This window comes from Gossypium arboreum, chromosome 7 (genome assembly GCF_025698485.1).
Source record: "Gossypium arboreum isolate Shixiya-1 chromosome 7, ASM2569848v2, whole genome shotgun sequence".
NCBI classification, from domain to species: Eukaryota; Viridiplantae; Streptophyta; class Magnoliopsida; order Malvales; family Malvaceae; genus Gossypium; species Gossypium arboreum.
The window spans coordinates 91,277,500-91,298,524 of NC_069076.1; the positions used below are offsets into that span (position 1 = coordinate 91,277,500).

At 34.1% G+C, this 21,025-nt stretch overlaps 2 protein-coding genes across 2 annotated transcripts; both read right to left on the reverse strand.

Moving 5' to 3' along the window:
• Positions 1 to 8,165: 8,165 nt before the first annotated feature.
• Positions 8,166 to 11,327, reverse strand: LOC108476094 (rho GDP-dissociation inhibitor 1-like). Its single transcript, XM_017778176.2, has 5 exons — positions 10,991 to 11,327; positions 10,804 to 10,870; positions 9,935 to 10,153; positions 9,711 to 9,835; positions 8,166 to 8,506 (listed from the first exon to the last, which is right to left on the reverse strand). The coding sequence occupies exons 1-5, from the start codon at positions 11,135 to 11,137 to the stop codon at positions 8,435 to 8,437; spliced, it is 630 nt and encodes a 209-aa protein (XP_017633665.2). The 5' UTR covers positions 11,138 to 11,327; the 3' UTR covers positions 8,166 to 8,434.
• Positions 11,328 to 16,823: 5,496 nt separating this feature from the next.
• Positions 16,824 to 17,722, reverse strand: LOC108476101 (uncharacterized). Its single transcript, XM_017778189.1, has 2 exons — positions 17,679 to 17,722; positions 16,824 to 17,547 (listed from the first exon to the last, which is right to left on the reverse strand). The coding sequence occupies exons 1-2, from the start codon at positions 17,720 to 17,722 to the stop codon at positions 16,824 to 16,826; spliced, it is 768 nt and encodes a 255-aa protein (XP_017633678.1).
• Between the last annotated feature and the right edge of the window lie 3,303 nt (positions 17,723 to 21,025).

Consider the following 21,025-nt stretch of genomic DNA (forward strand, 5'->3'; position numbering starts at 1 on the left):
AAAAGGATGTTTCGTTTGTTTGGAGTGAGCAGTGTCAGAAAACTTTTGAAATGTTGAAGCAAATGTTAACAGAGGCACCAATATTGACTTTTCCAGAGTCGAGAAAAGATTTCGTTGTATACAGTGATGCTTCTTTAAATGGTCTTGGGTGTGTATTGATACAAAATGGAAAGGTAATAGCTTATGATTCACGGCAATTGAAACTGCATGAACACAATTATCCAACACATGATCTACAATTAGCAGTAGTAATATTTGCCTTGAAGATTTGGAGACATTACCTATACGGCGAAAAGTGTTATATTTACAATAATCATAAAAGTCTCAAGTATCTTCTGTCACAGAAAGGATTGAATTTGAGACAGCGTCTATGGATAGAATTTTTAAAAGATTATGATTGTGTTATTGACTATCATCCGGGTAAAGCTAATGTGGTAGCTGACGCGTTAAGTAGGAAGACTGCAATTGAGTTTAGAGCAATGTTTGCACAGCTCAGTATTGTTGATGATGGAAGTATTTTGGCTGAATTGATAGTAAAACCAGTAAAGTTTGATCAAATCAGAACAACACAGTTAGAAGTTGAAAAGCTAATGAAGAAGAAAGAGATGGTGTAGAATGATATGATAGAAAATTTTAGCATTGATGAGCATGATTGTTTGAGATATCAGAATCGGCTTTGTATTCCAACTATTTCAGAGTTGAAAGAGCTAATACTTCGAGAAGCACATGACAGTTTTTTTGCATTACATCTCGGAGAAACGAAGAGATGTATCGTGATTTACGGGAACTGTATTGGCGGCCAGGTATGAAAAAAGATATAGTGGAATATGTGGCTAAATGTTTAACATGCCAGCGAGTTAAAGCTGAACATCAGGTTCCAACTGGATTCTTCAGCCTATTAATATTCCTGAATGGAAATTGGACTGCATCACGATGGACTTTGTAACCGGGTTATCGATGTCAACTGGTAAGAAAAATGCTGTTTGGGTGATTGTTGATCAGCTCACAAAGTCAGCTCATTTTATAGCAGTCAGAACAGATTGGTCACTTCAAAAGTTGGCAGAAATTTATATCCGGGAAATTGTAAGACTATATAGTATTCCTGTATCAATAATTTTTGACCGAGATCCACAGTTTACATCAAGGTTCTGGAAACAGTTGTATAAGTCTCTCGGTACTCAACTTCATTTTAGTACATCTTTTCATCCACAGACTGATGGACAGACAGAACGAGTCATTCAGATTTTAGAAGACATGCTCCGAGCTATTATCATTGATTTTGAATCAGGTTGGGAACATTATTTACCGTTAGCTGAGTTTGTTTATAATAATAGTTGTCAATAAAGTATTCAAATGGCACAGTATGAAGCTTTGTATGGTCGGAGATGTCGATCGCCAGTGTGTTGGACGGAACTAAATGAAAGAAAAGTGGTTGGTCCAGAGTTGATTCAAGAAACGGAAAGCACTGTTAGAAAGATTGGAGAAAGATTGAAAACAACTTTTGATAGGCAGAAATCGTACGCAGATTTGAAACAACGAGACATTGAGTACTCAATTGGAGACAAAGTATTTCTTAAAGTCTCTCATTGGAAGAAAATTTTGTGATTTGGTCGGAAGGGTAAGTTGAGTCCACGATATATTGGACCGTATGAGGTTATAGAAAGAATTGGACCGGTAACATACCATTTAGCTCTGCCTCTTGAATTACAGAATATTCATAATGTTTTCCATGTTTCTATGTTAAGAAGATACAAATCTGATCCTTTTCATATGATTTCAACTGAAGATATAAATATTTGACCTGATTTATCATATAAAGAAGAACAGGTTAAAATACTGGCACATGAGGTAAAGGAATTACGTAATAAACGAGTTCCTTTAGTAAAAGTATTATGGAGAAGTCATAATATTGAAGAAGCAACATGGGAACTAGAAGATACAATGAGATCACAATACCCCAATCTCTTTTCAGGTAAATTTCGAGGACGAAATTTATTAAGGGGGGAGGTAACGACCCAAATTTTAAGGTCATTGGAAAAGTGAGTTTTTGCGTTTTTTATTTTGAAAATTAGATTCGTAAATATTTATTAGAAATATTTACGAAGTTAAGTGAGAGGCTAATTAGATTTTAATTAAGTAAATTTAGCTTAATTAGGGTTAATTAAATATATGAATTAAATTGAATAAAGTGTGAAAGTTTAATTATAAACTATAGAAAAGTCAAGGGATTAAATTAACAAATAAGCCTATATGACAAGCGTGTGGTAAGTATAAATACATGTGTATTATTTTAATTGGTACAAATATATGAATATATATATGTATTTACTTATTATATAAGTAAATAGTAATATCGCACATTGATATCCACCAACAACCAATTAACAACATTTACAATCAATCGAATTTTACTCAACTAGCGAATTAATAAACAACAAATGGGCATTTGGCTCTTGTCAAAATTTACCGCTAGCCCCTAATTGAAGTATTCAACCACTTCCCTTGAAAAACACAACACTTAACCAAGTCTAATTCGCTGTTGAACTATCCATTTCGTGTTCGTTACCTAACAAAATAGTTGAAATTATTCAAAACCAACCCCAATCCAAACAACCAAATAACACACTTACTTCCACACGAGCAACAAGAAACAAAATTTAATTCACTTTACCACCGAAGAATGCACATACGAGACTTAATCTAGAATAGAAATATGAATTCCTCGCTCAAAACACAACACCACCGTGGTAAAACATCAGAAAACAACAATTGAGAATTGTCAAAAAAGGAACTAAGATTGTATTTGCGCTTACAAAAAAAAAACAGAAAAGAATGGGAAAATCGACATAGGAAATTAGTCAAAAAAACAAAAGAACTTGGACATGGGAAAAAGGAAAGAAAAAAGAAAAGGGCAGATTGGAAAGGAAATGGAAAAGTGGATAACAATCCACATGGGCGGCACAACAAGAGGGAATAAAAATATTTCCATTTTGCATACCACAAGATTCAAAAATAAAACCTTTAGGTAAGTTTAAGCCTTACCATTCAACCAGTAGGCTAATTCTTGTTAATAGTTGAGCAAAAATAATAAATAAGCTAGATGTTCAGAGATAGGGGTTGAGACAAAAATAACAAAAATTTAAAAGAAGATTTGAACACAAGACCTCAAACACACATAATTAACACTTTACTACTTCAATGAATTAACTACTTGACATGATTTCTACAACATTTAAGTAAAAAAAAAAAAAACCAAAACGTGACCACTCTTGGTTCACTAACCCAATTTCTACAAACTCAATTTTTGGGATGTGACAGATAAAATCTTTCTAATAAGTATGCTTCCGAAAATTCGAACTTGTGTTTTTACACTTATATGTCATAAAAGGGTAAAAGTATCATGGAAGCCATTGTATTCAGAGGTAGAATGGGCAAATTAATTCTTATACGTTAGTTCAAAGAACAAATCGGTCTATTCTATTAAAAAATTCATCTATTTGTATTGTTAAAAACTAGAATAACTGATAGAATAATCAGACAATGATACACGACGTGTCCGATGTGTACCTCTTGTTGATGTATAAAGATTAATTTTTAACAATAGAAATGAAAAAAAAAAAAAACTTTAACAACAGGGCTAACTTGCCTTTTGATTAAATATACATAAATTAATTTACCTATTTTTTTATTAAAAGGAGGTAAATATAATTCAACTCTTAATATTAATGCCTACATGAAGTTTTTTTATTTTTTCATAATTATGAATTACACTTGCAAATATGTAAATGAAAGGGGATTAGAACTTAGGTTGAGAGGGTGAATAAACCCGGTTTTGGAAACAATTTTTTTTTTGAGTGTAAATAAAACTATTTTTATTTTAACAGTGAAAATAGGACCCACTATCCCACAATTTCTTTTTGAAGTGATGGATGAGACAAAAATAAGAACCCAAAAACTTCTTAGTATTACCAACCAAACACATGTTTCTTCACGTTTTACAAGTTAAAATTTACTATTATACTAATAATTATTATCATAATCAAGGGTAAAAATATTATCAACGTTGTTAGATTATATTTTATCTTTTTATTTAAAAATTACAAATTAATTTCTGTATAGTAGATTAGAGAGTAAATTAATTTTTTATTAAAAATTTCATCAATTTCTATTATTAAAATAATTTTTCTATTAAAAATTTTATCAATTTCTATTGTTAAAAAGTAGTATGATAGACAAAATAATTAAATAGTGACATGTGACATGCCATATGTCATATCTTACCTTAACATTCAAAGATCAATTTTAAAAGTAAAACAGATAAAAGTTTAAACAAAAATTAATTTACTTTTTAATATAATGTACGTGAAATAATTTACCCATGATACTTTTATCTAAAATCAAGCATAACAAATATTAAAATAAATAACTAATTTATCCCACATATAATTTATACCATTAAATCAAAACATCATTAACAACTTTGTAATCATTGTTGGCTGGTTTAATTTGAATGCTTTTAAAATTGAATAAAAGGAAAGAAAATGAACTTCTAAATAGAGGTTAAAGGCAGAGGAAGTCTTTAAAAGAGTGGAAATAAGAAAAGAAAAAGCATATTAATGTTACTAAAGAGCATGTCCTTTAAATTTCATGATTTGGTATATGATATAAATTCATGATAAGGTGGAAGCCATAATTTTTTAAAATAATCCAGAAGAGGTGAATTCCAACATAATATTAATTTATAATGTCATAACTTAAAAAGAAATTAAATTCAAATTTTTAAAGACCAAACTTCCGACCTAACTAAGGCTATCCAAAGATACGAATATAATTAATTTGATTAACATTACACATTTAATGTATTTATATTTTAAATAAGATATAATGATGATTTACTTCTTAATGTTTATACTTTTTACCACTTTAGTCTTTTTTTCTTTTTAATAGCTAAATTGATAAATTATTAAGAGTCAAATTTAACACAAAAAGACTAAAAGTTAAATTGATAAAAATGTAAATGTTAAAAACTAAATTTGTCATTATACCTTTAAATACTTTATGTTATGTTTATAATTATTAGGTTAAAATATGACATAAGTCTCTTACTTTTATTTTTAAGAATTTAGTTTCTCTACTTTTCAGATTTTAAAATTCAAATCTAACTACTTGCACTTATTAAAATTATTTTGTTAAATTCAAGTTTATTATAATGTTATTTTTTTAATTATAAGGCTACCAAATAAATATTTTTTTAAAAAATACAATACCAATAATTTTAACAAAAAATAACAACATTAACAATTGGATTTGGATTTTGAAATCGGAGGAACTAAATTCCAAATTTGTGAAGGTGTAGTTGCTTATGGTGTATTTTAACTTGATTATTAAATAGATTTAGAAAAAAAAAGAAATAGTAAACATAAGTGAAACAAATAAAAGAAGGATTAATATATACGGAAGTATTTGAGTTTGGCAATTTATACCTAGTTGGTACTTATATATATTTTTTTGAAATTAATTGGCACTTGAACTTAAAAACCGTAAGCTAACTTGATACTTTTCTTTAAGTATCTAATTAACATTATTAAAATATACTGATGTGGCATTGACATGACGTTGATGTGGTATTGTTAACTAATAGCATGGTGACACATGTCAACATCATATTTTTGCACGTGGCAAAAATAAAATTATAATTTTTAATAAATATTTTTAATATTTTGTCACATATCAAAATATGAGATTATCACGAATTATCATGCTATTAGTTATCAAATCCACGTCAACTTATTTTAATTATGCTAGTCAAGTACCTAACAAAAATATCAAATTGACTTACGGTTTCTAAATTTAAATACTAAGTAGATATAAATTATTAAATTCAAGTGTATCCGTATATATTAACCAAAAAAAAGAGTGGAGACAGAGAGAGAAGCCGACAAAGGTGGCTGTCGCATGTTGAGTGGTTGGCTGCCGCCACGAGAAGAAGGTCGGATTAGAGCCAATCAGCATTGGCTGTTTGCTGTCAGCCATGATCGACAACTGTAAATTAACTAATTTTATGTGTCCATGAGTTTGCTCTATTTTAATATTCTTACTCTTTAATCCAAATTATTAGATAATCCAATTATCACCCCTCATTTCCTCCTACTTTCCTTTCTTCCCTATACTCCTCATTTTTAGGGATGTTACCAAATTCACCTCATTTTATAATTAAAATGCAGATATTTCAATATCAATTTTAAAAAAAATTAATATTTTCAATTTGAATTTTAGTCTTGAAAAATAAATTAAGGAAAAATGTAAAAAGAATATAAAGTTTTTATAATAGATTTTATATATAAGGGTAAAATAATAACTTTATATAGCAAGTTGGGCAAGATGAGCTATTATCATAATAGCTTCATAATCACTATAAAAGAAAAAAAAATTCTCACCTCGTATACACATTTTAAAAAAATCCACTTCTTTTAATTAAAAAAAAACTCTCCTTTATAAGCGAATTGATTCATAATCTATTAGATGATTCGAGTTTTGTCATCCGTATTTATTTTTAAGCATGAAATACGACTATAAACTCAATTCAATTCGATTCGATTGATAAGAATCTATCATCTCGAATAAGAAAAAAACTCAACTCAAAATATAGTTTAACTTAAAATAATATTTAAAAAATTTAGAAATTCCAAAATCTGAAATGAACGGATCCAAAAAATTCTTAAAATGAACTGAATGCAAAATAATTCCCTCAACCAGAAACAATATGAAAATCCTAATTTTTTAATTCAAAATTTTAATTAACACTTGCCTAGATTTGATGAATTTCCCACATGCACCTTGCTTTAACTAATAAAATCTTTTGGATTAATTTAATCAACAACTTGGACTAATAGTTTGATCATTGACACTTCTTTAAATAAATCTCAATTAACAATTAGAAATTCGTCAATTGGTTGGTGTAGATGCAAAATTTTAATCAAACTTAGTTATACAAATTTGATGGAGATTTTCTAAAACTTGATTTAAAGCTGATATATATAATTGCATATACCAACCAGTTAATCATATTCTGAAATTTAACAATAAAATAAAACTAGTGCATCTATTTCTAGGGACATGTCCACAAGTTGCAATATGCAAAGGAAAGAATGTACAATAAATAAATAAATAAATAATTTAAATAAATATCAAATTTATCACACTTTCAAATTTGTGAAATATAAAAATTTCACTGACGGTGTATCAAATAATTACATATATATATATATATATATAAGAAAAAATATCACAAACATTTTCCTTTTATCGTTAGAAATAAATTTATGTAATTATCTAGTATATAGGTAATGGTAAGTTTTATTCTCTAAGTAAGATTAAAATTTTTCAAACAACTTTTTAAATTTTTTAATTTTTAAATACAATTTAAGGATATATAATAAAATCTCAACTCCCCAAGAACAATATACCAAATAATTAATCATAAATTTATGATAAACTAATATTATTTTGATATGAAGTTTGGTTTTGGGTTGCTTATTTTAATTGTATTTTATCATAAAAATTTTGTTAGGCCTCGGCTTAATGGTAAGATTGGATCTTTAAGAATTTTGTGAGTTTTGGTCCAAATTTTACCATGTTAGTTATGCTAGATTTATTCTAGTACAGGTCCGATTTAGATATAAATATCAAATTTATATATAAACTTTAGTTTAATACGTAGTTCGATATATGAACTTTAAGTTTTTATAATTATATATATGAAATTTGAATTTTAATTCATATATATACATTAAACTTTAGTTTTGATTTAAATGTACATATTTAAATAAATAAATACATTAATTTATTTTCATATTGGATTAATATGATTATTTGTGTATATTATATATTAAACAAAAAATAGTGTTAATTCAATAATGTTGTCATGATTTGTGAAAATTGAATCTAATAAAATTTTCATGTATAAAGTCCCACAAAATCAAAATTTATATATGATATTATATATTGAATCAAATACATGTATAATTTTGATATTTATCTCTTAAATTTATTTCAAATTTTAACTTGCTTGTTTATTATAATGATTTAATTTTAATTATAATTAATCATGTATTATTTATGATTATACTTGTAACTAGAACATAAAAATGTTAATAAAAGAAAAGAAAATAAAAGCATAAAATCATGCAAAGACAAGTAACAAACAAGAACAATGTGTCGAGACATCGTCATAAACCAAACATGTTCCTAGAAATGCTAACTCTCTGCCCTTAAATTAATAGTAAAGTTCTTCCTAGTGAGAGAATTTTTTCTCACTTCATTTCATGAAAAATGTAGAAGTTAAAAATGTCTCAAAGGGATAAACTTTAATAGTGAATAAAAGAAATATGTATATAATACGATAAGAACATTGATGTGAATGAAGGTGCTAGAGCTAAGCCCAGTCTTTACGGATGTCAAATGTGTAGTTGATCTCCAAGTGACATTTTTGATCATCGTCAAGAAACTGCAACAAAAAGAGAAATCGATATCGATATGCATTGAAAAGAAATGTCAAACATGAATACATTAAAAAAAATGATAAGCTATTTATCTTGATAAAGGTAGCCAAATAATGATAAACATGAGCTATGATTGTTGTTGTCGTTGGTACAAGGTTTGCTGTTAAGAGGATTGGAGGAGGTTTACATGGGGTGCTGAGAGTCTCTAGTGGTAGCTTGTGAGTGTTTGAAGAGTTACGAAGATAGTTTGATAGAATTCTGGTAGTCCTTATATTAATTGGCTCTTTGAGGAGTTTGAAGAGGTGTGAGACTTTTTGGATAACCGTCGAGTGAGAAAAAGATTGTATGAAACAAAGACGTTACATCATTCTGTATCTCTAACTAATTATTTAATGCCATTTTCTTATATTTTTATATGTAATTAACACATCATTTTGGTAATTTTTTAACTTGAATTCTCAACCTTTGACCCTGAACATTAGATCCTGGACCTTGGGTCTAGGGTCTAAAATTTAGGGTTTAAGATGCAAGATCTAGGGTCTAAGGTTTAGGGTGTAGGATCCAGGATCTAAGATTTAAATTAAAAAATTATCAAAATGATGTATCAATGACATGAAAAAAAGATGCTAAAATAGAATTAAATAATTGATAAGAGATATATAGGATGATGTGATGTCTCTGTTTCATATAATCATTTTTCCTGTGGAGGGTTATAGAGTGCTATCAAGAATGCCTTATTAAAATGTGATTGGATGGGATTTAGTTTTACTCTTGTACAATCAAGAGTATGGTTATGGGAGGCTTTATGGGATATGATAAGAGAAGCATTTGAGTGGACATTGATGTAATTTGGTGATGGCACACGTGATATTCATGCGAGAATCTTTGTACAAATGAGCTCTTCCTTGATCAAGGGCCAAGGATAGGGTTAGGCAAGGTCTTGGCCCCTAAAATTATTAGGAAATTTGGTTTTAGACTCTTTATATTTTATAAGTTAATATATGGTAAAATTATAATTTGATGTCTCAAAAATAATAAAATTTTGATTTAACGAATAAAATGATAATATTACATTTTAACCCTTATAAAAATATATAACATAATCTCCAACCTCAAAACAATTTCATACTTCGCGGGTGTCCATGATCAAGCTGGTTGACTCAAGATAATCCAATATAACAAATGTAACAACAAAGTTGAACAACATACCTTTGATTTTGCAGTATATGATCCTCTAGCCATAAAACCAGAAGGGGCTGTTTCTTCTGGCATTTCATGCGTATAAGGCTCTAGCTGAGGACTAAAAGTTCCAATCATATCTTTTGTGCTATAAACTAAACAAAAAAAAAAAAAATCATCATTTTCAGTCAAGTGTTTTTAATTCTCTCTCTTTTTTTTTTTTCATGAGTCAAAGAGATAGTTTATAGGCTTACCCTTAACACCTGTTTTCCATACAGTATTAGTGTACCTGAGACCAGATACAATGTTGTTGCTGACTTGAAAGGTGAACTTCAAGCGATATTGACTACCTTCTTTCAGTGTAAACCATAAGCCATGCGGCTTCCCATCTTCAGGGATCGGAAGAACCATGTCCTGCCTGTCCGCCGACACGATCGACACGCTAAGGAACTTCACTTCTGGATCGAGTGTCTCTGCAACAAAAAATGTATAAAACCATAACCAACAAATGCATTCAAAATGTTGTTCATTGGGAGACGTTAAACCCTTCAATGGTTCGTTATTGTTTCCGATCAAGGTTTTGTGTCTCAACTTCATGGAGAGCTTTAGTGCGTGAGACAACAAGTTTAACTGTCGAATTGGCTATGTTTGGTGCAGGTTTTCTTTGATAGGGTTTGATTGTGGCCATTTAAGGGATAAGGGTTCAAACCCTATGCAAATATCCACATTTCCTTTGGTAGGACGAGTCACTTTGCGAACCTAATGCCTCAAGCACTTGAAATCTCAATAAAATTGAGAGATAAAACTCTTGACAGGAGATAATATCAATTCGTTGAAAGACCAGTCAACTCTCAATGGACAACATTTTAAAATTTTTTTGAAAGAAGTCGGCCTTCCAGACACAAGGGCAGCACTAAGGAGGGTTGGGAGGGTCAATGCCTCCTTTAAAATGAGAAACTATCACATTGGCTCCTTTAAATTTTATAAATTTATATATATTAGTAAATTATAAAATTTTAATTTAATTCTTCAAAAATTATAAAAATGTAAACTAATATAAGAATGAAATTGTATTAATCAAGATTTCCCCCGAAGTACTATTTTCGTGAAGAAAACTACCTACCTCCAATGTTGTTAATATCCACACTTCCAAGAAGCTGTTCTTTCCATTTCCTTAAGCTCTCGTCATCCTACACACAATAAAATCACCAAACCCCGTGCATGCATGCATATTGTTTATATAGATTCCACAACTTAAAAAGTCAAATTAAAAAACCACATCATGTGTGTATGTAAGAAACAAAACAAACCTTGTCTTTTTCAAGCTGTTCTTTGAGAGAGCACTGTGGACCTAATGGAATAGCATTGTCGTCTTCATTATCATCATCACTCTCTTCAGGACGAGTTGCCTTGTTATCCTCAGCTTCTTGCTTGTCTTTGTTATCATCTAACGCCATATTAACTGCAACTTTGGAACAGCCAAAGAGACATCAAACAGTGTTCTTTTTTTGACCCTTCCCCAAACAAACAGAAACAAAAACAGAAAAAAAGGGGTAAGTACAGAAAGGGTCACAATTGTGTGCTAGATGGTTAATAAGTTGAAAAACTCAAATGCACTTGGTCTTCGTTTGTTACTTTATTTATTTTTTTATAATTTTTGGTTGGAACGTGAAAGGGGGTATTAGAAAGTGTCATATGTGATGATCCGAAATTTACTGCATTTGTTATTAAGGGGAAAGAGCCATGATTGAAGGTGAGATAAATGGAAACTGATAATAATAGAGTAAGATGGCTTAAAATGGGATCTAAATTTCAGATAAATATTCTCCCAATTTTATATTATTTCTTGAATTTTTGTTTTTGGAAGGAGGATTAAATCGGTTGATTTGCGAATAGGTATGAATTGTATTGAAAAAGCAATTAAATTGATGATTGAATCAGGTAAATTGGTGTTTTCTATTAGTTTTTTATTTTTTAATAATTTATTTGATTGAACCAGACAAACTAGTAGAATTGGTCAAATAAAAAATTGGTGGCCTGACTAGTTTAACGATTGGTTTGGTTTTGAAAACCTTGATTGTTATCAAATTAGATTATGTCACAGAAAACATTTTATATAAAAAACTATATCTTAGCAAAAAAATTCAATGATGAATCAGAAATCAATGGTCTGACTGGTTCAACCATCGACCTGATTTTAAAAGACTTAATCAAATTAGATTAATAAGTCAAAGAAAACATTTTGTCAATACTCTAAAATGACATACTTTTATGTGTTAATTATATATATATTTTGAATACGATTCTACTAATTTGGGCTGTCTATGGTTTTTTATCTTGTAGGGACTAAATTGATGGCAAAAAAAATTTGGAGGCAAAAAACATAAATTTAAAAATAAAATGAGTTAACATGCAAAATAGGGAAGAATTGGTGCTGAAAATACAAAATGTAAAAGACTTGAAGAAAATTTCAAAGAATAAATTTATGAACATAAAACTTTATTTAAATTTAAATTTTATTTGTAGGGTTATTGTTAGGATTATTATGATATTTTTAGATTTAATTTTAAATTATATCTTTTGAATATTATTATCTAAAGTTTAAATAGAAATAAATTATTTTTTTATAAAAAGACCCGAATGTCAACATCAATTTATTAAATCTTTCATCACTAACTTATGAATATTCTCAGGGTAATCCAACTTAAAAATCGAATTACAGTTATCAACAATAGCTTGCTTATTACAATCTTATTACAAAACCTGTTGGCCCACAAGACCTTGGAATGAGTCAACTGCTTCAATTGCGCACAAATCACCTCCGTGTAAAAGCCCAAAGGAGTTTTATTAATGCGGTTTACCAGACTGACACAATCAGTCTCCATATATACTTTTTGGATATTTAAAGCTTTAGCAAATTTGATACTTTCTTCCAAAGCTTTAAATTTGGCCCAGGCAGCAGCATCTTCGCATCAATAACGCTTTCCCCACCTCCAAGCACAAAGCCATCCGATCGCGCACTATCATCCCAACACCAATCTTCTTCGGCGAGGCAACAGCGTCGAAGTTGATCTTGACGATATCATGAGGGGGTTTAAGCCAACACTTTTCACTCGGAGGCACCGGAAGCATGGGTTTAAAGACCAGGTTATGGATCCGGAAGTCTTGACTCAAGGTAGCAGCTCTCTCCCACAACACCCTCGCTTCTTCCTCTTTACCTCTAAAAAGAAAATTCGTTTCTATTATTCCAGCTATTCCAGAGCGTGGTAACGAAGTGCGAAACAGCCTTATTGTCCAAAACCCTCATCACATCCTCAATCCGATCGATACACTTCGAAAAACTGCCTTCGAGGAGTTTATTATTGAGACCTCCAAGAATCAGAATTTCTCGAGCGGTGGGACAATCCTTAAAAGCGTGAATGAGTGTTCCATTACTAGCCCTAGACCTAGGGCAGTCTTTCTTGAAATCCTGACGGATGGACGAGATCTTATGAAAGGTCGGGAGAATATCATGCCCAACTCTCCAACAAAAAACACAAATTTTGGGCAGCACCTTCAACTTCCAGATGGATCTCCAGAAAAAGCGGTGCGGACCATAGCCAACCTGTTTAAAAATAAGCCCGGCGTATGCTGACTTCGAGGTATAGTATCCGTGAGGATTGTGAAACCACCCACATCTATCGTTCGAACCATTATGAATAATGGGGATATTGCATATTTGCTTCCCTAAGCTTTGCCCATAAATTGCATGCACCCTCTCCATATTTCAACTAACGTCATTACTACACCAAAGATCACATACATTTTGCTCCGTAATGGCCTGCTCGTTAATGCGGATTGAACCCCTCCCAGACCTTTAAACCCCAATTGTCATGCCAGCTATTAATACTTCTCCCATTACCCACATACCAATCGAAATCGTTTTTGAGGGACCTAACCGCCGTTGCAATGCTTTTCCAAATGTACGAGGGCTTATCAATGTTCTTGGGGTAAATATGTCCCCATTAGGAAAATATTTTGAGCTTAACACGTTGTAACATAAAGTTTCTTTGCAAGTAATAAGTCTCCAAACTTGTCTACCTAACAACGCAAGGTTAAAGAGCGGGAGATCCTTAAACCCTAGACCCCCCATACCCTTAGGGAAGCACAACCTCTCCGAAGCAATCATGGACCAGCTCCTATTTTTGTCATTACTTCCCCACCACATGCGACTAATTTTAGCTTGTAAATCTTCCAAATACCTTTAGGGGCAAGGAACACCGAGAGGGCATACGTTGGGATGGATTGAAGTACCGACTTGATGAACACTTCTTTTCCCCCATAAGGCAAGAGCCTCTTCGACCAACTATTTATTCTGTCCGACACACAGTCCTAATGCTTTTGAAGACCAAAGTTTTTTTCTTTCCAACTGTAAGCGGGAGACCTCAGTAATTGTCAAGCCTGTCCATCACATGCATCTTGAGTAAGCCACCAAAGAAAAGCCGCTGGTCAACAGGGGTGTTCGGACTCAAATACACAATGGATTTGTCTAGGTTGATGCTTTACCCCGAGATTTTCTCATAAGTGTCAATAATATTCATGAAAGTGTCCACTTCGGATTTCTTATTCCTGACAAAAAGAATAGCATCGTTAGCGAAGAATAGATGATTGATACTAGGGCCATATTGACTAGCCCGAATGCCTTTAATGATATTAACAATTTGAGTCTGAATTAACATACTAGAGAATGCTTCCGTACAAAATAAAAAAAAAATAGAGGAAAGGGGGTCTCTTTGTTGAAGACCCCTTTCCGGAATAATAATATCAGACAAGACCATATTGCACTTAACCGTGTACCGGACCGACCACACATATCGCATAATTTTCTCGACCCAAGTGGTATTGAACCCTCATTTTAACTTCACTTTCTCAAAAAAATTTTACTCAACTCGATACCTTACTCATATCTAATTTAACAACAAAACTTTTATTAGGACCGTTATTTAAACTTTGAAGGTAATGCATTAATTCATGCACAATGATAATGGTATCGTATATCATGAAATCACTTTGATTTTGGCTGATACACAACGGGAGGACATCTTTAAGCCGATTAGCCAACATTTTAGAAATGATTTTATACACCATCCTCCATAAACTAATAAGGCGGAAATTAGTAATATCAGTAGGATCCTTAATTTTCGAGATAAGAATGATCATAGTTTCATTAAGACCATCAACGTCTTTTTTGCCCTCAAGCACATCTTGACACAATTGCACGACATCTTTCCCCACTGTCTCCCAATGCTCTTTAAAAAAGCAGCCCGAGAGACCATCCAAACCCGGAAATTTTTGAGAGTCCATGTGATTAAAAGCATCCATGATTTCATCATTAGTGAAGTCCCTATCTAACTGAATATTTATATTCTCACTGACGCAGCAACGGATGAAACTCAGGTCAGGGTCATCGTTCGAGGCAGTGGTAGTCTTGAAGTTATCACAAAAGTAATTTCTAGCAGCAGTACATATGTCTTTAGTATCATAAAGCCACGTCCCATTCGCATCTTTTAAGCGCTCAATATAATTCTTCTTTTTCCTTCCAGTAGCACGCACATGGAAGTACCTAGTGTTCCTATCACCCACCTTCAGCCACTGTAAGCGAGTTTTAGCCCAATATCTTTCGTCCACCTTATGCAAATGACCCAGTTTAAGGCAAGCCGACTTTAAGAGATTGGCGGTGTTCTCTCTAATAGGGTTGTCCACCAGCTTGCTTATCTTATTTTCCAAGTCACGAACCTTGTTCTTCATTTTTCTATATTGCTTATACTGCCAGGGACCAAGAATATTTCGCACTCTCTCCATTTTCTCCTCAACATCAAGATTTTGCTCAATCCAAAGATTCTTCACAATCTCTCTCGCCTCTTTCTCCTTAGCCCAGCACCTATCATACTTGAACAACAGCCTAGGGTCCCGATTTTTATCACATGGTTTACTCCCCCATAGAATCCAGTAAGATGGCATCGTGATCCGACTTAGTTTGCCTAATTACCTTAGTAGTAAAAAATGGCACATCCTCAATAGCATCCCTCGAAACCAAGAACCTATCCAGTCTTTCCTTGATCATACCCGTTCCCTCTCTATTATTGACCCAAGTGAACCACCCTTCTTTTGTTTGAATATGCACAAGGGCAAGCTCCTCCATAGCCCCGCGAAACTCGTCCATCATGGCCCTAGGTTTCCTTCTCCCGCCCTCCTTCTCCGTATCACTGATAATAGCATTGAAATCACCCCCCACAACCCATCCATCTCTCACCGACTCACCCACCCTTCTAAGCATGTCCTACGAGCTTTTCCCCAAATTTGGATCAGCATGGCCATAAAAGCCAATGAACCGAAGTCTCTTATTGTCTTCCATACGAACAAGAGAATCAATATGATGTTTCGAGTAGTTTTGCACCTCCACCTCCACCTCCACCCATTTTCTCCAAAACAGAGCAAGACCCCCACTACGCCCTTTCCAACTAACCGTAAGACAACCTTCCAACCTGTACAATGAACGCACTCGCGATAAACTATTAGCATGCATTTAGATTTCGCAAATAAAAATAACATCCGGGTTATTAGCAACAAGGAGTTGCTTAAGCTCACAAACTGTCACAGGGTTCCCAAGTCCTCGACAATTCCAACAAAAGAGCCTCACTGCTCTGGGCGGGGCTAATTGCCAGCCACTGCCTTACAATGTGATAAACTATCTACCAATTTTCGGCGAACAAGTCTAATAGGGCTATCCTCATTGTTGTCCCCAGTGCTCCCTTCCATTTTCTTTCTTTTGCATTTTGTTCTTCCAGCTCATTCACAAGTAGTTCTCTGATGGCGTTTTCCAAAAGGTGAGCATGAACCTGATTCTTCCTCGTCATTTTTGGCTTTCTCACATTCTTTAATGATTGCAGATTCATTTCCTTCCCTTAGCCTTACACTCTCGGTCTCCTTTTGCTCATCTTTTTTCTCCTCTATCACTTCAACACCATTTCTCCAGTTACCCCTAGGTTGAGATGATCCTCCCACCATGGCTCGAAGCCAATTTCCATATTGTAGGTTTTGTTCATTTTGCTCATCCCTCTTTTCGTATTTTTGAGTTGTGTGATTAATGAGCCCACAGACTTATCAAAATGCTGGAAGGCGTTCGTATTTTATGGCGCACATTGTTTCAACGCCATCATTTCCAACAAAATGGACCACTCTGCGTAAGGGTTTCAGGACGTTTATCTTAACCCTTACCCTAATGAATTCGGTCCACCTTCTATCGTTATCCTGCCAGCCTATCGCAACCACATTCCCTATGGCCTTACCCACATCGAGAGCAACCTGTCTATCCATGTACTCAAGAGGAATGTTAAAAATTCTTACCCAAAACAACATAAAATTAAAAGCATAACTATCTAAACCTTGGTCTTTGACATATGGAAGCATAGCAAAAAGACATTGATCAAACAACCATAGAGATAGATTTAATATCCGTGCTCTATCTTCTATAACGCCGAACTCAACCAAGAACACACCCTCTTTTAATTCCACAAAATTTACCTCTTCCTTGGTGAACCAAAGTGATTTGAGGACACGATACATCACGTTTTTATTCACCCTCTCATCTGACATTATCTTACCAATCGCCCAAGCCTCATAGCCTTGTATTTTTAAAGATTTTACTTTCGAGCTAACCACTTTTATTGCCTCTTCCTCGGAGAAGTTAAGTCTTTCAAAGAGAGCATTGATATCTTCCACCATCATTGACAGCATAAATCCCACCACTTTAAGAAGGAAACCACCCACCACCAGACCAATAGACCGAAACCCTGTAACCACACCAAAGAAACTACCAAGAAACACACTGGTGAAAGTAAAAGAAAAATAAAACACCTAGACTAATACAACTATGATCTTCAACACAGCAAAAGGTACAGGAAAACAAAACAGCGATAGGAACTCAAAAAATCAAAAAAGCAGACGGGCACAACAAACCGAGTGATACAAACCAAATAGAGCTCACGGTTCAAGTCTTCCATTTTTAATTGTTTTTAATTGCTAATTTGCTTGTTGTTAAACACTGCCTTTAGCTTAATTTCAATTTTAGCGTACAGAGGACCATTTAAGTGAAACGGTAAGTTTTGTCTTTGCTTGGGGCAATTGTTTTATCTATTTTGGCTGTACCTTTTTAACCTCATTTGACAGCAAGGAGGGTATTATGAAAAAATACAGACCATTTGTCTTTCTGCTGGTTTTCTTCTCTAAACTTCTTCTCCTTCTATTCTCTTTCTGTTCTTTCTTCCTTCCCTTTGATTACTCAACTTAATTCTTCGACGATATCAAGGGTATCAGAGCCATAACGTCTTGATGGCCGGTGATGACGTCACCACGAGATTGCAAAAGGATATGGGAGTCATGCAAAAAGACATGGGACTGATGCAACAGGAACTCGCTCAACTTCAAACCAATGTATCCCAAATGGACACTCGAATGGAATCTCGCTTCAAAGAGTTTCAAGAAACCATAAAAGTTGGTATTCGAACCGAGCTCCAAAATTTCTTTGACTAACACGTCGGGCGTACGACCCTAACCACCTAGGGACAAACATCCGACAAAGGAAAGAGGGTGTTGGGGGGTACGCCTCCGGGATTTCCACCAAAAGAGTCTCTTTTATTGTCACCTATGGTCGAATCAAATCAGTGGGCGCCCATTCAATGGCTAGTACCTTAGGCTCTATGGGAAGAAACTCTAAGTTCGAATGTCCGAGGTTTGATGGGGATGACTTCCGAGGGTGGTGGTCAAAATTAGAGCAATTTTTTGAAGTTGAAGGTATATTGGAGCAAGATAAGGTGAGAACGGTTATGCTTCATATGAAAGGAAAAACATTGGACTGGCACTTTTTTTTTAGCCAACGATATGGAGGGATTCAAATGTTATCGTTGGAAACCTATGCTCGTGGGCTGTAAGAGAGGTTCGGCTCTTCTAACTTTACTAACCCAATGACTGAATTGGTTACCTTGAAACAGTAGGGGTCTGTTGACCACTTCCACGACCAATTTGTAAGCATTCTCAACCAGCTACACCTGCCTGAACCTTACGCTTTAAGTATATTCATAAGTAATCTTAAAGTGGAAGTTGGCCAGTACCTTAGATTATTCAAGCCTCAAACGCTGTTAGAAGCTTTTATGTTAGCTAGACAGGTCGATCATTGTATCTACAAACATGGTCAAGAGGCCTCCTCTGATAAGGGGAAGTGGGGGTATTCTAAACCTTTATTTCCTAACCCTAAACCCATCAATCATGTCCCCGCCTCTGGAGGACTTTCTCCAACCAATAACAAACCGAAACCACCTCTGAACAATCATCGCACTCTAACCAAGTCCTTATCCCAAGCAGAAATAGAGGATAGGAGAAAAAAGGGGATGTGTTTTTGGTGCGCCGCAACGTATACCCCGGGACACAAGTGCGTGAAGTCCCAACTGTATCAGCTAGTGGTGGGATCTCACAATAAAATAGGAATGGAGATCATAACCTCACCAACGGAAGAGTTTCAAGACTGCCCCGAATAGCTTGAGAATACAGAACCCGAAGTTAAAGCTATCCCTCATGTTCTCTCATTACATGCCTTACAAGGATCCCAAGGGCATAACACCATGAGAATTGAAGCTGGAATTGGGCACATTGATGTGATAATATTGGTAGACTCGGGCAGCACACACAACTTTGTGGACTCCAAACTGGTTAAGAGAGGTAACTTATCTGTGGAACCAGCTAATAAAATGGAGATTATGGTTGCTGATGGAGGAAGTTTGTATACAAGGGGATGGTGTCGAGCTATTAAATGGAAAACACAAGGCTACAGTTTTGTAACTGACTTCATGGTCCTTCCGGTGAAGGGTTGTGATTTGGTGCTGGGAATACAATGGCTACTTTCTTTAGGAGCCATCACTTGGAATTTCCAGCTTCTTACTATGAAGTTTGAACACGAGGGCCACGATTACTTACTTCAAGGTATTCAACTTGGAAGCTTACATATACTGACGGGTCAACAAATGTCCAAGTACTTGTCTATGACACTGCTCGGTCCTTGCCCAATGATATTGGCTGCTGAACAACACACCAAGCTGAGAATGACACCTGCATCTACCTCGACAGATTTGCAACAACTTTTAAGAGAATATGACGACGTATTCCGAATGCCTGATACACTTCCTCCTGTCAGAACACAAGATCATAGAATACCACTGCATAACGAGAAAAATGTGGTAAATATGAGACCCTATAGGCACCCTACAGTACAAAAGACGAAAATTGAGAAGCTCATTAGGGAGATGCTGTGCGTTGGGATCATAAGAGACAGTAACAGCCCTTTTTCTTCATCGGTTATTATGGTTAAGAAAAAAGACGGGAGTTGGCGCTTGTGTGTAGATTACCGCCACCTGAACCAACTAACCATTAAGGATCATTTTCCGATACCCGTCATAGAAGAACTGTTAGATGAGCTTGGATAAGCTCTCTTTTTCTCCAAATTGGACCTTCGATCTGGCTATCATCAAATTAGAATGTACAAGGGAGACATTAGCAAAACCGCTTTTAAGACACATGAAGGGCATTACAAATTTCTGGCTATGCCCTTCGGCTTAACCAATGCACCTTCAACCTTCCAGGCAGTGATGAATGCTATCTTTAAAGATTTATTAAGAAGGTCCGTCTTGGTATTTTTTGACGATATACTTGTCTATTCCAGCAGCTAGACTGAACATATGATGCATTTACAAGAGGTGTTGCAACTGTTGAGGAACAACCATTTATTTTTCAAGCAAAGTAAATGTACATTTGGCACTCATTAAATAGAGTATTTGGGGCATGTTATAGTTGCAAGAAAGGTGACGATGGATGCTGTAAAGGTAGAGGGAGTTTCAAATTAGCCCACCCCCAAATTAGTCAAAGAATTGAGGGGCTTCTTAGGTCTTTTGGGTTACTATAGAAGATTCATAAGAAGCTATGGGGTTATGGCTCGACCGTTGACCAATTTACTCAAGAAAAACACTCTCTAGAATTGGTTCAACCATGAAAAAACTGCCTTTGAAACATTAAAGCAAGCAGTATGCCAAGCACCTGTGCTATGCCTGCCTAACTTTAATGAAGAATTCTGCATTTACATGGACGCATGTGGTCAAGGGGTCAGAGCTATGTTACACTAAAAAAAGAGACCAGTGGTATTTTTTAGCAAAGGGTTAGGAGTGAAACATCAAGCACTTTCGATCTATGATAAGGAAATACTCGCGGTTCTTTTGGCAGTAAAAAAATGACACGCCTATGTGGTTGGAAGGAGGTTCCAA

What these genes read in the sequence shown, in the direction of transcription:
- LOC108476094 (XM_017778176.2), bottom strand. Translation starts at nt 11,137, where the DNA reads ATGGCGTTAGATGATAACAAAGACAAGCAAGAAGCTGAGGATAACAAG. An exon ending in AACAGCTTGAAAAAGACAAG is followed by an intron (nt 10,871 to 10,990) that starts GTTTGTTTTGTT and finishes TATTGTGTGTAG; the next exon opens with GATGACGAGAGCTTAAGGAA. An exon ending in ATGGAAAACAGGTGTTAAGG is followed by an intron (nt 9,836 to 9,934) that starts GTAAGCCTATAA and finishes TTTTTTGTTTAG; the next exon opens with TTTATAGCACAAAAGATATG.
- LOC108476101 (XM_017778189.1), bottom strand. Translation starts at nt 17,722, where the DNA reads ATGGAAGACTTGAACCGTGAGCTCTATTTGGTTTGTATCACTCG. An exon ending in TATTTGGTTTGTATCACTCG is followed by an intron (nt 17,548 to 17,678) that starts GTTTGTTGTGCC and finishes TACTTTCACCAG; the next exon opens with TGTGTTTCTTGGTAGTTTCT.